This window comes from Mustela nivalis (genome assembly GCF_964662115.1).
Source record: "Mustela nivalis genome assembly, contig: HAP1_SCAFFOLD_1933, whole genome shotgun sequence".
Classification (NCBI taxonomy): domain Eukaryota; kingdom Metazoa; phylum Chordata; class Mammalia; order Carnivora; family Mustelidae; genus Mustela; species Mustela nivalis.
The window spans coordinates 72,838-88,990 of NW_028134731.1; the positions used below are offsets into that span (position 1 = coordinate 72,838).

The 16,153-nt window shown below is 65.4% G+C and overlaps 2 protein-coding genes across 13 annotated transcripts in view; one reads left to right on the forward strand and one right to left on the reverse strand.

Annotated features, from left to right (window-relative positions):
* Positions 1–13,008, forward strand: part of DOT1L (DOT1 like histone lysine methyltransferase) — a 59,569-nt gene extending 46,561 nt beyond the window's left edge. For 2 of the 9 annotated variants that reach the window (XM_082750832.1, XM_082750839.1), the window contains exons 21-29: positions 161–296; positions 647–793; positions 1,860–1,974; positions 2,879–3,456; positions 3,765–3,967; positions 6,307–6,371; positions 6,771–7,700; positions 8,409–8,982; positions 10,534–13,008. In XM_082750832.1, coding sequence (XP_082606958.1) covers positions 161–296; positions 647–793; positions 1,860–1,974; positions 2,879–3,456; positions 3,765–3,967; positions 6,307–6,371; positions 6,771–7,700; positions 8,409–8,947 — 2,713 coding nt within the window. In that variant the 3' untranslated portion in view covers positions 8,948–8,982; positions 10,534–13,008. Of the gene's footprint in view, positions 1–160; positions 297–646; positions 794–1,859; positions 1,975–2,878; positions 3,457–3,764; positions 3,968–6,306; positions 6,372–6,770; positions 7,701–7,798; positions 7,930–8,408; positions 8,983–10,533 lie in introns of those variants that run through there. The other 7 variants (XR_014308062.1, XM_082750833.1, XM_082750836.1 and 4 more) reach the window with 7 other exon arrangements.
* A 545-nt stretch (positions 13,009–13,553) lies between these two features.
* On the reverse strand, positions 13,554–16,078 carry PLEKHJ1 (pleckstrin homology domain containing J1). 4 transcript variants are annotated; one of them, XR_014308063.1, is made up of 6 exons: positions 15,597–15,794; positions 15,441–15,508; positions 14,655–15,221; positions 14,346–14,436; positions 14,205–14,268; positions 13,554–14,106 (listed from the first exon to the last, which is right to left on the reverse strand). XR_014308063.1 is itself a non-coding variant. In XM_082750842.1 (6 exons), the coding sequence occupies exons 1-6, from the start codon at positions 15,688–15,690 to the stop codon at positions 14,041–14,043; spliced, it is 450 nt and encodes a 149-aa protein (XP_082606968.1). In that variant the 5' UTR covers positions 15,691–16,078; the 3' UTR covers positions 13,554–14,040. The 4 variants fall into 4 exon arrangements, 3 of the variants coding, with proteins under 3 accessions (XP_082606968.1, XP_082606967.1, XP_082606966.1); XM_082750842.1 differs by having other exon boundaries at positions 15,155–15,221; positions 15,597–16,078; XM_082750841.1 differs by having other exon boundaries at positions 14,907–15,221.
* Between the last annotated feature and the right edge of the window lie 75 nt (positions 16,079–16,153).

Sequence of the window (16,153 nt, forward strand, 5' to 3'; positions counted from 1 at the left end):
CCACTCTGGTGCCGGGGACCACCTTGGGGTCTGGTCAGCCAGCACTCGGCGGTCTGGGAGAGCCCCCGGGGTGTGCGCTGAGCCTGGCCACTGGCTCTAGATGCAGACCTGAGGCTGCGGGCACCCCCAGAGGAGGAACCAGGGCTGTGTCTCGTTCCAGAGCTGAGCACGCCAAGGAGAACGGCCTTCCATACCAGAGCCCTGGCATCGCCAACGGTATCAAGCTGAGCCCTCAGGACCCGCGACCGTCGTCCCCCGCGGCCTTACAGATGACAGGGGAGAGGGGCAGCGAGAAGGTGAGAGCGGGACCCGCGTCGTGGAGGGTGCGTGCTGGGTGTCGAGCTTGGCTGCTAGGAGAGGCCCTCTAGGCGAGGGCCAGGTGGGGGGCTTGGGATGAGCCTGGGACACGGTGCCACAGCCGAGCCCCCGTGGGGGGCTGTTGTCCGTAGAGGCGGGAGGGAGGGTCTGTGGGGAAGGAAGGGGGCGGGTCCCTGGGACTTTAGGAGGAGGAACCGTGTCTTGGGACAAGGGCTTTCCTCCTGTGCTGGGGTGGGGCGTGGGGATGTCCCTGTGGTCTTCGGGTGGCGCTGGTGGCCTGGCACTACTGGCCAGCAGGAGCGAGGCCGGGCTGGTGGTGTGTGTGCAGGGTGTGAAGGAGCGCGCCTACGCCAGCAGCGGGGAGGCCATCACCAGCCTGCCCGTCAGCATCCCGCTCAGCACCGTGCAGCCCAGCAAACTGCCCGTCAGCATCCCCCTGGCCAGTGTGGTGCTGCCCAGCCGCGCCGAGAAGGTGGTGAGTGCGTGCCGGCCGGGGGCGCTGTTGTCCCTGGGTGACTGGCCCGGGCCCTTGGGCTCCGCAGTGTGGTGTGTAGGCGAAGAGGGGGTCTCGGCGGGCTTTTTCCCTGTGAGACCTACTTTCTGTTGACTGGCCTGCTGATGAGTGTGGGGCGTACCGCGACCCCCGAGACAGAGCCCCAGAATGCGGGGTTGGTTACAGTAACGTTTTCCCATTTTCATCTCCTGATTTTTGGGCGGGGGGGTGGTATGTCTGGGTGGAGATGGAATTGAACTCCAGATTCGGTGGACGAATGAAGCCCCACCCCCCTCGTTCTGTCTCACACGTGGGCCCCCCTGGGGCTCCGTCTTGCGTGACACGGGCTGGGCTGTGTGAGTGCGGATGTGATTGGTGTTCCGTCCGCTCGGCTGACGTGCCCCTTCTAGTGGCCTTTAGTTAGTTCACCAAGTGGTGCAGCCGACACCTGTCCACAGATTGTGTCACACGCATGGACTCGCACCCCGCGTGGCCTTCTGTGTCTGGTTCCAACCCTGCGTGTCATGGGCTCGGGAGGCCGTCCCTGGGGCCGCACGTGGGGGCGCCTGACTCCTGCTTGTGGCCGGGGACACTCCCCCATGTGCACAGACCATGTCGTGTTTATCTGCTCTCCTGCGGGCAGACGTGTTGTTCCCACCCGTGGCTGTTCCAAGTTGCGGTGATGTGAACGTTTGTGTACGGATGTTGCGTGGCTGCGTGTCTCCAGCCCGTCCACAAGGAGTGGAGTCACGGTTTGGGTCACAGCCACTGTCCCTGCTCCCCTCGTCCCCAGCCTGACATTCGCTGTTAGCAGAACAGTCCTTTGGAACGGATATCTGCCCCTCCCCTTGTCAGAACCTTCTGACTGCTGCCCGCAGAGCTCAAACCCCGAGCAGGTGGCTTCCCCTTCTGTGCACTGGCTCCCACATACCTGCCCTTCTCCCTGCCTCGCACCCTTTGCACATCCTCTGGCTCATGTCGGGGACTCCCTCCCTGCCCTTAGTCTCCAGCGCTGGCTCATCTGACAGTGTGGACTTTTTCTCCACAGAGAAGCACCCCCAGCCCTGTGTCACAGACCCGAGAGTCCTCGTCCACACTTGAAAAGCAGATGGGCGCTAATGCCCACGGCGCTGGAAGCAAAAACCTCGCTCCAGCTTCTACAGGTCAGACGGCTTCTCCTGCACCTGGGTCCTGCCTCCAGCCCCGCCCCCAGGGCCCAGCCTGGCCCGGCCTCTGCTGCCGCTGCCGGAAGGAGGAGGAGCCGGGGCAGGCGGGTGGAGGGGAGGCCCCAGACCCAGCAGGCTGGGCTCCGAGCAGGCCCATCTCCTCCTGGCCACGGGGTCAGCCCCTGTGCCCTGGGGTTAGCGGCTCTAGGCTGGACTTTGGCTCACGTCAGGAGCCTCTGGCCTGAGGCATGCTGCCCTTTCCTCCTAGAGGTCACCCGGGGTTGGTCGCGAGCCCCACCTGGCTGGTGATGTCCTTGGGGAGCAGCCTGCTTTCCATCTGGGCTCTGAGTCCCCTTCAGAGACCCCTGATGGTTGCTGGCAGAGGCCTCTGCAGACTGCACACAGGGCCAGGTGGCACATGGTGCCTCTGTGGCAGGGGGGGTTCTGTCCCAGCCACTCGGCCCTAGGGGTGGTGGGCGTGCCAGTGACACCAGCCCCGGAGGCCGGTCACCAGTTTGCCGCCACCTGTGTTAATGCAGGGAGGGCAGGGCCGCCTCTCGTGTCCAGCAGCCCTTCCTCTGGGGTGGGGAGGCCCGGGTCTGTGCAGGAGACAGGGACCTCAGTAGGGCTTCTTGCGGCTTAGGGAGCCTCTGGGGGAGGGGGGTGCCCAGGCCCACTTGGAGTTGTCGGGTTCCAGCACCAGGGGTCCTCATGCATCCAGAAGTGCCTGCTCGGGAGCCCCCGGCCTGGCCCAGCCCAGCCATGCTCAGCTCACGGGTGCTTGTCTCCCATGCTCGGCAGAACCCCACGGAGGGCGGGTTCCCGGGCGTGGAGCTTTGTGACCGTCCGCTTACGAGGGGCAACGGCGTCCGCCCCTGACCTAGCCCGTCCTTCCTGGCAGGCTTCTACACGGGCTCCGGGGCCGTCAGCGGGGCCCTGGCAGGCAGCCCGGCCCCCCTCGCTCCCGGAGCCGAGCCCGGCACCTTGGATGAGGTCTCGAGCTCAGGAAGCCTGTTCGCTGGCATGGGGTCCTGTGGCTCCGCCCCGCAGCTCCCGCCCCTGCTCCAGCAGTCCCGCGGCTCCGGTGCGGCCTCTCCTGCCCATCCGCTCTGTGCCAGCCCGCGGCTCAGCAGCGCTGCCCAGGGCCCGCTGCCCGAGGCCAACAAAGGGGACCTTCCCTCCGAGGCTGGCGTCTCCGACCCCGAGGGCGAGGCCAAGAGGAGGATCGTCTTTACCATCTCGGCTGGCGGCGGTGCCAAACAGTCGCCTCCTGGCAAACCCAGCCCTCTGCCCGCGGGCGCCCGTGGGGACAGCGGCCAAGGCCATGGGCCGGACAGCCGTAAGCGGGGCAGGAGGAAGCGGGCGGCGGCCGGGACCCCCAGCCTGAGTTCCGGCGTGTCGCCCAAGCGTCGGGCACTGCCGTCCGTCGCCGGCCTCTTCACACAGTCTTCAGGGTCCCCGCTGAACCTCAACTCGATGGTAAGTCCAGGGCCGGCTGGGGGGCAGGGACACGGTGGGGAGGGCGGGCCAGCTTGTCCGGCCCACGCAGGTGTCTCTCATGGCGGCTCCCGTTCCCAGCCTGGCCAGGATGGCAGGGCCCCAGGAGCACAGCCGGGAGGATGGCCCTGGGCCGCCTTCCTCCGAGGGCGCCAGGCCGGCTCTGCCGTTGCCCAGCAGCCTGAGGTCCAGGGCAGGTGTGGGCAGTGGGGACCCTAGCAAAGCCCGTGGGTGCTGGCGCCCAGGGAGCCCATTGACAGGCTTGTGCTGTGTCTGTGGTGGTCCCTCAGGTCAGCAACATTAACCAGCCTTTGGAAATCACGGCCATCTCGTCCCCTGAGAGCCTGAAGAGCTCCCCTGTCCCTTACCAGGACAACGACCAGCCGCCCGTTCTCAAGAAGGAGAAGCCCTTGAGCCAGACCAACGGGGCCCACTACTCCCCACTGACCTCAGACGAGGAGCAGGGCTCTGAGGACGAGCCGGGCAGCGCCAGGTGAGCGGGGCCGGATGGGGTGGGCACAGGGCGTCCGTGGGCGCGGCTTCTGGAAGGAAAGGCCCTCGTGATGAGGTCGCTTTCCCGGGGCAGTGTCTGGTTACCGTCAGTGGGTGCCAGGGCCCTGTCCGTGGCCCGTCCGCTGACGTCCGCAGTGCTGTAGAGTGACCATGCTCGAGTAGGTAGGCCCAGATTGCTCACCTTTACATGGTGAGATGCTGGTCGGGAAGGGGCTGGGCGGTCCTCCCGCCTGAGACGTCAGACCTAGGGCAGGCCAGCACCCTGGGCCTAGAGCCGCCGGGGCGTGGCGTTGCTGTGTCCCCTAGTTGCCGGTGCCTGGTTCTTGGTGCGTGTGTCACGTGGTTGGAGCAGACGGGCACATGAGTGGCCACGGCAGGCAGGGGCTCGAGAGAGCGGGCACTGCACAAGGGGGTGCTTGAGCGAGAACGGTGTTCTCTCCGAATGTGGGACAGCGCTATTTGGTCGGACTTGCGTGGCCCCTTGCTTGTGTAAAGAGTGTGGCCCAGTGGGTTTGGATATGTCCCAGAGCTGTGCAAGCATTATTAGCATCAATTCTAGAACATTCTTATGACCCCAGAAAAAGGCCCGTGTCCCTTAACACGGACTCCCCAGCCCTGGCTCCCACCCTCTTCTCTCTGTGCCGACGGAACTCCTCTGGGGCCCTCCTGGGAGTGGGGACCTGCAGGAACGGGTCCTTCTGGGTCTGGCTCCTCTCCCTGAGCCCTGTGTCCTCGGGGTCCCTCCGTGTGTGGCAGAGGTTGGGTCCCTTCCTTCCTGAGGCTGGACCGTGTTCCCGTGTGGGGACGGACTGCGCACGTCGTAGTCATTCGTTACATGCCGGTGGACGCCTGGGGTGTCCGGTGTTTAGCTAACGGGGTAAGGCTCCCGTAAGTGCCCCAGACCGCCCTCTGTCTGAAGACGTTTTCCGCTGGGCCCCTGCTGGCTCGGTCGGTTAGGTGTCCCCCTTGATTTTGGCTCAGGTCAGGGTCTCGGTCCCACGTCGGCTCTGTGCTCGGCCGAGGTCTGTGGGAGGGCTCGCTCTCCTCCCTGCCTTCCCCTGCTCACGCACCACGCACGCCTGCGCGCTCTCTTTTCTCAAATAAACGAGTAAGTCTTGAAAAAGAAGAAAATACTTTCAGTCTCCCAGTGTGGAACTCTGGGCCCGACGGCGACTCCGTGTTTAATGTTCCGAGGAACCTTCCGCAGCAGCCGTGCTCGCGCGCCCCGTCGGCGGGAGGGGCCGGTGTTGCCACACTCTCCCGGCACCTTTGCTGTCTGTTTTGTTTTGTAACACAACAGCCGTTCCCATGGGTTTGGGGGTCTCAGTGGCGCTCTGAGCGTCCTTGCGCTCTGATAGGGGTGTGGAGGGTCTGCTCGTGGCTCAGAGCCGTGTGTGTGTCCGGTCCTGCGTTGTGGTCGGGATGCAGGAGTTCTCTCGTGTGCGGACGGGCGGTCTCATGTGACGCCTGCTCCGTGAATGTCCGCGGGTCTCTGGGTCTGTCATCTCACGTTCCCGCAGGTGTCTGAAGGACCGGAGTGTTGCGGCTTGGTCCGGTCTCGTTTCTCTCCGTCTGCTTTCATTGCCTGCGCCCGGCGGCTGGTCTAGGCCCGTTCATCTTGTTCCTTTTCTGCAGACGTAAATTATGTTTTTAGAAGTTTAATACTCGAGTGCTTTTCTTTCTTTCTCTTTTTTTTTTAAGATTTTATTTATTTAATTGACAGATCACAAGTAAGCAGAGGCAGGCAGAGAGAGAGGAGGAAGCAGGCTCCCCGCTGAGCAGAGAGCCTGATGTGGAGCTCGATCCCAAGTCTCTGGGTCATGACCTGAGGCGAAGGCAGAGGCTTTAACCCACTGAGACCCCAGGCGCCCTCGAGAGCTTTTCTTTTGTGCTAGGAATGTCCAGCCTCTCTGTTTCCGAATTCTTTGGGGGCAGTTTTCTTGTGTTTGTAGAGGTCACGGTGTTCTTCGGGACTTGCCATGGAAGCATGGGCACGTAGTGTGTACTGTTCTGCAGTTTGGCATGTGCCACGCACCCCATGTCATGTGGTGACACGCCGCTGTTGACATGGCGCAGGGAGCTGTTGTGAGCCTCAGGGGCATGACGCAGAGGCTGGGACTCTTGGCGTCTGTGCTGGGACGTGACACCCCGGTTCCCAAGCGCTCAGCCTCGTCCCCTCCTGCAGTCAGGATCCCGCTCCCCACCAGGGCCGCAGGCTCTGCCCAGTAGTCATGGTCCCCTCTAGAGAGGTCTGCGGGCAGGTGGGCCGGGCAGTGCAGATGTATTTCAAACCTCCGCCATCTATTTTTCTCTTGATAGAATTGAGAGGAAAATTGCAACCATCTCCTTAGAAAGCAAATCTCCTCCGAAAACCTTGGAAAGCGGTGAGTGGCTATGTGTCCTTCCTCGCGACTCCCAGGCTCAAGGTGACCTGGCCCCCGGGTGTGGCCTCAACCCTCAGGACCTCCCACGCTGGGCTTCTAGAATTGTCTCTGGGTGATGTCGAATGCCACCTGTGTCCCCATGACGGCTGGTCTCGATACTGCCGGGGGCAGTCCGTCCCCTGCCGGTCGAACTGGGCCAGCCTCTGACACTCTGCGAGCACGCAGACGGCCCTCAGCCCGCCGTAGACTCTCTGGTCTCCGGCTCCCCATCCCGCCCCACGCTCGCTCCGCTCGGCCGCCTGATCCCCCAGCAGAGGCCCACGTGGACCATAGCGCACTTCGCTCGGGCGGGAGGGGTGGCTCTGAGCCTGGGGCCTCACCGGCTCTGGTTCTCGTCAGGTGGTGGCCTGACCGGGAGGAAGCCGGCGCCTGCCAGCGAGCCCGCCAACAGCAGCAAGTGGAAATCCACCTTCTCGCCCATCTCCGACCTCGGCCTGGCCAAGTGCGCCGACAGCCCGCTGCAGGCCAGCTCCGCCCTGAGCCAGAACTCCCTGTTCGCTTTCCGGCCGCCCCTGGAGGAGCCTGGCCTGGCCGACGCCAAGCTGGCCGCCCACCCGAGGAAGGGCTTTCCCGGTGCCCTGGCGGGGGCCGGGGGACTGAGCCCCAGCAGCAACCCTCCCAACGGCTTCGCCTTCAGCGGGGGCCTGACCGCCGACCTCAGTTTACACAGCTTCAGCGATGGTGCTTCTCTCTCCCACAAGGTCCCGGAGACGGCCAGCCTGAGCGGCCCCCTGAGTTTTCCCACCCCGCGGGGCAAGGAGGGTGCCGCCGCAGAGCCTGGCACCTTTGTGAACAAGAGGCAGCTGGACGGACTGAGTGGCCCCAAGGCCAGAGAGGCGGGCGAGCCGGGCCTCCCGGCGTGTGGGCCCCCAGACAAGGCCTCGCTGACGCACAGCAAGCCGGGCAAGGGCCGGGACCGCGAGCCCGACTTGAAGAACGGCCACAACCTCTTCATTTCTGCCGCCACTGTGCCTCCCGGGGGCCTTCTCAGCGGCCCGGGCCTCGCCACAGTGGCGTCCTCGACGGTCAGCGCGGCTCCCTCTGCCCAGACACACCGCCCCTTCCTGGGCACCTTTGCCCCCGGCCCACAGTTCGCCCTGGGTCCCATGTCCCTGCAGGCCAACCTGGGCTCCTCCGTGCTGCAGTCCCTGTTCAGCTCTGTGCCGGCCGCCGCCGGCCTGGTGCACGTCTCGTCCGCCGCGACCAGACTGACCAACTCGCACGCCATGGGCAGCTTCTCCTCTGGGGTGGCAGGCGGCGCAGTTGGAGGTAGGCAGACGCGCGCCTCCCTCGTCTGAATCGCGGGTCCTGCGGGCCGCACACCGTCGCCCTCCCGGACCGTGGGGCTAATGACAACTGCTTTACAGGTTCCCTTGCAGGGCCCCCTAAGGGGCGAGAGGCTGTGCCCGCCTGTCCCCTGGGGGCCACTTTGCACCTGCCACCTTGCTCCTTTTCATGAGACGCAGATGTGCCTGTGGCGTGGGCAGCGCACTCGCGCGTGAGTCGGCCTGCGTCAGGCCCTCTGGTGGTGACGGCGTCCCTCGTACCTTCAGGAGAGCTGGCGCCACAGCTAGGGCTTGGTTTCCTCCCCGTGGAGGTCGTCTGTCCCACTGACATGGCCCACGGGCTCTGGGCCACGTTGGGGGCTGTCGCTGGGCCAGAGCGAGGGGCCACAGCAGCTGCTGTGTGGGGGCACCGTGGAGGGGGGGCCCGGGCCTCTGAGGCCGGCTCCTTGCTGGGCGCAGGCGGGTCTCTGGCTGGGAGCCCGGGGGGCGTGCCCGCAGGGGGCGTGGCCCAGCACTGGACTGCAGGGGAGTCGCACCTGGCCACCCGCGCCCTGCTGCTTGCTGCTTTGCCCCTGCCCTCGCGACGCCCAAGGAGCTGCGGCCGCTACCTGCTTCCCCGTTGTTGTGTCTCTCTGCGCTTGGCCGGACACTGCCCACCTGTTGAAGCTGAGTTTTTCTCTCCTGTTTGCAGGTGTCTTTAACCACGCGGTGCCTTCCGCCTCCGCCCATCCGTTTGGAGCCAGTTTCGGCAGCGGGGCTGCGTGTCGCAGCGGCACGCTGGGCTTAACCGCGCTGCAGGCGGTGGCTGGCGCCCCCGCGTCTTCCTTTCAGGCCCCGCCCCCGCCCCCGCAGGGGCAGCCCGCCCTCCCCGCACCCCCACCCCCTAACGCTGCCTTGCCTCCTGCCCCTGCGCTGCTCCCGGCTAACTCTGAGCCCGTGCTTCTGCAGAACCTCGCGTCCCTCCCGGCTAACCAGGCTTTCTTACCCGCCTCCTCTGCCGCCTCTCTGCAGCCTGCTAACGCCTCTCTGTCCATCAAGCTCACCTCCCTCCCGCACAAGGCCCCCCGCCCCTCCTTCACGGTGCACCACCAGCCCCTGCCCGGGCTGGCCCTGGCCCAGGCTGCGCCCGTGATCCCGCAGGCCAGCTCCACGGGGCCGTCTGCCGTGTGGGTTTCCCTTGGCATGCCGCCTCCGTATGCCGCGCGCCTTGCGGGGGTTAAGCCGAGATAAAGACCTTGCTTAGCTAGCCGTTCGTATTCTGTAAGGTAAGGCTAGAGCCCAACCACGGGGCCCGTACGAGACCCTGAACTATCTGTCCTTCCTTCCGCAGAGAGTGGAGGGGCCCAGGGGACCCAGGCTGTTCTGCCTCGGGTGGAGACGGTTGGTTCTGAGAGTGCAAGGAAAGACAGAGCGCAGGGAGGCCAGGGAAGCTGGGCGGCTGGACAGGGCTGGCCGTGCGTTCTGGCCTCCCGGGCGGCTGAGGAGCCACTGTGGGGCTCCAGGGGATGGCCGGCTTCTGCCACCTGGCCCAGCCCTTTATGGCAAGCGCGCCTGGGGCCCTGCCCAGCAGAGGTGGCTGGAAGGAGGTGGAGGAGGCCCGTAGCCTGGCCCGTCTAGCTGGATGGAGCCTGCGATCGTTGCCCTCAGGCTTCATGTCTGTGGCCACGGGGGACCGGGGCCCCCCAGGGCAGCTCAGAGCTCAGCTTTGCCCTTGGTCTGCTCCAGGGCTCCCCCGCAGGCCTGTCTCCCTGAATGCACCATTAGGGCTTTAAGAAAAGACCACGTGTGGAGGGTTGTCCAACCTCGGTGCTCGTGCCTCGGGCTCCCAAGCTTGAGGCCCCCGCGCAGGCCCCGGGAGCCAGCGGGCGCAGGGCTGCGTGGGGCCGGCTGCCGAGGGACAGCCTTGTTGTGATGCACAGGTCCTGCCGCTCGCGGGGGCGCGGCCCGTGCTTGGCCGTGCATGGAGTCGGTGCAGGCAGCATAGGAAGGGCCGGTCTTTGGAAGCGGGTGGACGGTCGGCATGAGGCCTTCCAGGGGTTTTGGTCCGTGCCTTCGCTGGCCGCGTGTAGGCGTGAGAGAGTGAGGCCTGGTACGGCCGCCCTGGTAGCTGCTGCTTGGCGTCCCTGGGGACGTCCCTGGGGCCAAGGACTCAAGGAAAGGAAGCCCGGCGCTAATAGGGCACTGGGGCCAGGCCGTCCTCCGCCGTCTGCTGCGTGTTTACGTGCAAACAGGCATGGGACCGCCGGTGTCCAATGGCCTCCCGGTCAGGGCGCAGGTCGGTGGACAGCCTTCCCTGAGGTCTGGGGACAGGCTATGCCACAGTCCTCTCGGAAAAGCCCAGAAGGCAGAGCGGCTTTGGTGCGCGCGGGGGGGTCTCACGCCATCAGAGAAGGTGTGTGGCCGGGACTGGCTTTGAAGAGCTCCGAGGTGTGCGTGTGGAAGCTGGTGCGCGTCAGGCTCCTGGGCCTGGCCCACGGCGGACCGCCGCCTTCTGTTCCCCTGCCCCGTGGCTGTCACGGGAGGTCTCCGTGGGCTGGACTGCGAGCAGGGCCTGGCATGTGGCCAGGGAGGGCCTTGGTGCCCAGGCTCCTGGTGGGGGCAGACAGGAGGACGGGGACCTGCTGCCTCTGGTGGACCAGGGGCGTGGCTCCAGGGGTCCCTGCCAGGAGAGGCGGGGCCTGCAGCGACCATGTTCTGTCCGACCATCCGTCCGTCTGTCTGTAGGAGGCTTTGGTTCCCTGGCCTGGGGGAAGGTCCGGGCTCCCCTGCGTGGGACGCTGACGCTGTGCTGCCTTTCCTCCCGCGGGTCTCCGCAGGTAACTAGGATTTCTACCTCAACCGCGAGACCTATGCAAGGCTGGCCCGGCCGGTGGCCCCAGGACGGCGAGGACGGACCGCAGACAGGGACGAGGCTCTACTGTGAATCCGCGCTGTGCAGACCCGCAGAGGCGCTGGGGCCCGGCCGCGGCTCATGCTGTCGATAGTTTTAGATAAAGTATTTATCGTTTTTTAAAAAGTATAAACAACTCTGACTTATTTTACTCCACCGAAGTCGTAAGGCGACCCGTTGAGAAGTGTAAGTACTGTGTGTGAGAGGACCTACCTACCGACGTCCCGGAGGCCCGACCACCGCCGCGCCGGCCGCCGTCCCGGTGCTATCTCCACGCGGGCCTCGGCCTGCTCGCCCTCTTGGTGCTGACTGGAGGTTGACCAACGCCAAACCAGGCCGCGAGGCGCCTGCCCTATTTATTCCCGCCGCTCTTCCTATACCAAAGGCACGGCCGTCTCCAGGCAGAAGGTGGCTGGTTCTGTCGTGACATTCCTCAGAAGAGGCCCTGTCCCCGAGGGGGCGCCCGCCCCCGCCCCATCACTGTGAACGGCTCCTGCAGACTGGCGGCCGCTCGGGCCTGGCGTCGGGCCTTTGGCATAGGAACGGACGGCGGGCGCAGGCGCAGGCCTGGTCAGAGCCTCCCCGGTTGTGCGCGGCCCCGTTCTGAGTGGTGCTTGAGGAAGGGCTGGTACCCGACCCCCGGCGGCAGCGGGCCCGGTGCAGCAAGTGCATTTACTGGTTCGACTCGGCTCGGGCTCCCACCGCGGTACGCTGGAGCGTGCGGTGAGCTCCCGGCACGGGCGCTGGGCAGTCACGGGGGCCTGGGCTGTCTGTACAGAAGAGAGTCACACTGAGGAGTGACAGTATTTTATAGAGATGTGATAAAAATTTATAAATTTCATAGACTTGACTCATATATTTTTAGATTGTATAATGCACAGTAAACTAAAGAAGAAAAAAGTGAGGGGAAAACCTTTCTATTTATTCAAGTGCACACAGTGGCACGGGCCCAGGGCCGGCGCCCCGCCCCTGACTGCGTGCCCGTGGTTCCTGGGGCGGAGTGCTCGGCCCCGCGCCCTGCCCAAGGCCCTCTGGCCCTTCCGTGCTGCTCCGCTGCCGCCCCACCCGCCCTGCAGCCGCTGTGTCGGTGCCTGGGAGGGAAGGTGCTGGGTAGTGAGTGCCCCTCGCCGCATTCACCCGCCAGGGCAGAGCCAGGATGCTTCCAGAAGGTGCCAGCAGGGTTCTCCAGCCCCTCCAGTGTAGCAGTCTGACCAGTGTCATGTCTGTGCGCAGTCTTCAAAAGGGTGTGTCCAGAAGTCCCCAGGCCCCTGGAAGGGCGAATGTCAGCCAAGGTCCTGGCAGGGGGCCCTGGACCCCAAGATGGGTGCTTTAGGAAGGGCTGAGCTGGTGAGGTAGGAGCCCTGTTCTCAGGTGCTTGCACCCACCAAGGAACACCGGGAACTTGCCTCTTCCCAGAGGTGGGCTGTGCATCGTGGGTTTGCCCTGAGCTCCTGCCTGGGGAGGGTCAGCGCACCGGGCCAGCCTGGCCCTGCTGCCTCCTGATCCCCACTCTCTGGAGGGGCAGGCAGATGCCTTGAGGCATGCGGGCCAAAGAGGGTCATTGCAGGGCCCTTTCCTTGCCACAGCTCTGCTTTCCTGCCTGCCCTGGGGGTGGCCCAGAGCAATAGTTGAGGCAGAAGATGGTGCTCATGATGGGTTCTTGAAACTGGCCCGTCCTTCCGTAACTGGCCGCCCTGGCTCCCACCCTCTGGTTGGTGCTCCCGGCGCATGAAGGTGCTGTGCCTCGCCCCTGTGAACCCCAACCCCTGCCCCCCAGGACAGGGCAGTGTTTGCTCCCCACCCCCATCAGGCGCACAGGGCTCCGTGAAAAGATACAGGGTGGATGGCAGAGGTCACACAGGAGTCCCCGGGGTAGAACAGAGCAGCCCTGTCCAGGCACACGGCAGGTCACCTCCGGGGGGCCTCCTGCGGACGTGCCGTACGGAGTCTCCCAGCACAGATGCTCGTGTGCAGATACGGTCCCTGGTGTGAGGCAGGTGGCACGCGGGGGCGCAGAGCCCCGGGGCTGCCGCTGACCACGGGCCACTTCAGGGAAGTCTGCGGGTCGCAGGTGGCTCTGCTCAGGAAAACCTAACCGTGAACACGGCCTTCCCGGGCAGCTGGCCGGGCCCTGCAGCTATGGACTGTGATTTCTCCAAGGCTCACGTGCCCCTCTGTCCCCACCCACCCGCCCTCATTCCCACGGTCCAGCCACACTGGTTTGTCTCCCACGTCTCTTGACCTTGATTTGTAACTCTGATGGGGCTTTGCTCTTGTGTTTCTGGTAGACTTTGTTTCAGTTGGGGGTACTGGCCTGGCTTGACCCTCTTCTAAGAGATCGCCAATGCATTCTGCGTTTCCACCTCTAGACGCTGTAATAAAATACTTGTTTCCACTTGAAGCTGGTCTGCTCGCAGCGTTTCTTTCTGATTGGGACGCAGGGAGAGGCCGGAGGGCCAGCGGCCACGCTCCCCACTCCCCGGCCGGGAGGACAAGGACTCCCAGCAGGAGCCTGGCAAGCTCCTTCAGGCGGTCATGGGACCAAGGCCCACAGCAGCCACCCACCTCAGGGAGGCCCAGCCCCTCCTGCATGCACACCTGATTAGGTCAGGCCCACCAGGATACCTTTCATGTGGTGGTTTTTTTTTTTAACAAATGGATTTAGGACTCCAACATTTGTAGAACCCTTTCCAGAGTCGTGCCTGTACTCAAGGGGAGGCCTAGGAACTGGGGTCATAGGTCATCTTTGGGTTCAATCAGACCACCCTTCTGTTCTCTCCTAGAGCCTAGTCAGTGCCACAGGCCCCATGGGCCACCGACCAAGCAAAGTCCCAGACTCCGTGCCTCTGCCTGGTCTGATTCGAGGTCTCTGTCCCTCTCCTGGAACAGCCCTGCCTCACTCCACCTCCGGGCAGCAGCCCCTCCCGCATTCACCGCAGCACCATCCCACGTGGAAAAGAGGTCCCTTTATTTGAGTACAACAACCACACTGGCCTGGGAGCGAAGGCGTCCTGCTCCGCCCAGAGGCATCGGCCAGGGCTGCTCAGCGGCAGAATTCACAGTGGCTCCGAGAGGCGCGGCCCCCCACGTCCTTCACAGCATTGTCTAGCTACGTACATTCGGCCTGCACAGGGCAGAAGGGCGATACCAGCCTCAGCAGCTGCCAGGCCCCAGAGGGATGGACCCGAGGGGCTGGCCGCAGCTTCTAGGAGTGGACACGTGTCCCCCGGTAGCAGCATGGGGCACCCAACAGGTGCCAAACCAGTCCAGGTCCGGGGGTGGCGTGTTACTGGGTTACTTCTCCAACCCGCCCCTGCCCACCCCCACCAATCTTGGACTTTTGAAGTCTTTAAGCCAAGCGCCTGCAGCAGGAAATCCGGGCTTGACCAAGAAACCCAGGGCGCGGAGAGGATGGGGAGGGCTTGTTCCAGGCTCAGGCCTTCAAGCCACCCAGCTGGAACCTGGCCTCCTCAGATATGCCGAACTGCTCCAGGGGGTCCTGTGTGGGTGAAGGGACCGCATGAGCCCAGGCCCCAGAGGGCCCTGCCCCGCCCCCACACCTGGCTCCCACCCCTGGCCCCCAGACCCTCCGCGCACCTTGCCAGTCATCTTCTGGATCTCGTTTCTGTAGAATATGAGGCTCCTCCGCATGAACTCGTAGCTGGGGGAGCAAGTGGCACGTGCTCACAGAGCCCTGCTGTGCCCCACCCCGGCCGCCCAGGCAGGCCCACACCCCACCTGGCTCGCCGCAGAGCTCCCATCCACTCCTGACATTGTGCCTCGCTGCCGCAGGCAAAGTGATACTTCCTCTCGGGGTCCTCCAGGAAGCCTGCAGAGGGAGCAGCCCCGTCCGTTCCCGCTCACTGCCTCCCACCCCACCCAGAGCCCGCCACGGGCCTCGGCTTCCTGTTGCCTCTGTCCAAACGTCCCCTCCTCCTGTCCAAGGCCAGGCTCATTCCTTCCCACCAGCCGTGCGGGGGACTGAACTGTGTCCTCAAGTCCCTACGTTCAAGTCCTAACCCCTAGAGCCTAAAACTGCGGCCCTACCTGCATGCAGGACCATTACCGGTGCAACGACTTAGAGAAGATCAATTGGGAGCAGGTGGGCACCAACCCTGATCCCACCAGGAATGACTCCACAAAGGCAAAGAGCCCCTTGGACTGCTGGCGACCCCCAGGAGCCAATATGGCCTGGGGAAGCGTCCTCTGGCAAGGAACCACCCCTGCAGACACCCTGTTGTAGGACTTGTGCCCTCCTGGACGGGCCGAGCACACGTTTCTCTCCTTTGGGCGCCACACCAGAAAATCGGCCGACTCCGCTGCTCTCAAGACGACCCCGGGGGGATCCTCCGCAGGACCCCGGACAGTGCAGGACTCCCCAGCAAGAGCGACCGTTCTAGCAGAACTGCGGCTGCAGCTAGAAAGGGGTTGCGCCCCAGGGGAAGAGCCGGGCCCGCCCTCCGGCCGCCCGAGGCAGTGGACTTCGCTCCAGGCCGACGGACGCCGGGGCGGGGCCCGGGAGGTGCAGGGCAGGGCCGGGCACTCACTGATGGAGAAGCCGCTGGGCTCCTCCTGGGTGACTCTGCAGCGCTCCAGCAGCAGGGCTCCGACGGGCTGCGGGCAGAGGCGGGCGAGGGCGGGGTGGGGGCGGGCCTCCGCGGGGACCCCGACACGCCCCGCCCCCGGGCCCCAGCTCGGCCCCGCCCCCCGCGCCGACGCCGACCGGACCCCGCCCCCAGCCCCGCCCCGCCGGCCGCGACCCGGCCCCGCCCCCCGCCGGACCACGGCCCCCGGCCCCGACCCTCGGCTCCCGACCCCCGCCCGCAGGCCCACCTCGGCCTCGTCCGTCCGGAAGTAGAAGAGGAAGTTGACCACCAGCTTCACAAGCCGCCTTTTCAGCACTGCGGGCACAGGGCGGGCTCATTCGGGCTCGCGGCCGCCCAGTCCCGCCCGCCCGGCCCGCCCGGCCCGGCGCCCCGGCCCGCTCACCGCTGCCTTTCTTGGGACCCCGCATGCCCAGCTCGGCCGCCAGCTCGGCCGGCTGCCGGGACAGCGCCTGCAGCTCCTTCTCGTTGTAGCGCATGGCGCTGCCGGGACCCACAGCGCGGAGCGCGGACCGCGCCCTCCCGGCCGCCGTCGCCACTCGCGCCAAAAAAGTCGCACAGCGCCGTCCCGGAAGCGCTGCCGCAGCCACTGCGCTTGCGCGTCCCCGAGCCACGCATTCTGCGGGTCGCCGACGGGAGGCGCTGGTGTCCTGGGGACCCTTGGCGCTACGCGAAGTCCGCGGGGAGCGCACGCCATACTAGACGACACACAAGATCCCCGTAGATAAGCATGAAATAAGCTGGATCCGGGGTGGGAACAGAGGAAGGTCCCCTCACGATTGGTGGCGCTCTTTACCGACGAGTGGGAGCCGGTGAGACCGGACCCCGCGCGTTAGGCGTTGAGGGCCTGGTGCGCACGCGCACTTCGAGTTCGGCGCTCGTCAGCCCCGCCCCTTTTCCTCGCGCCTCTGGCGCTTCAGGCAGAGCGAGCATGCGCACTCG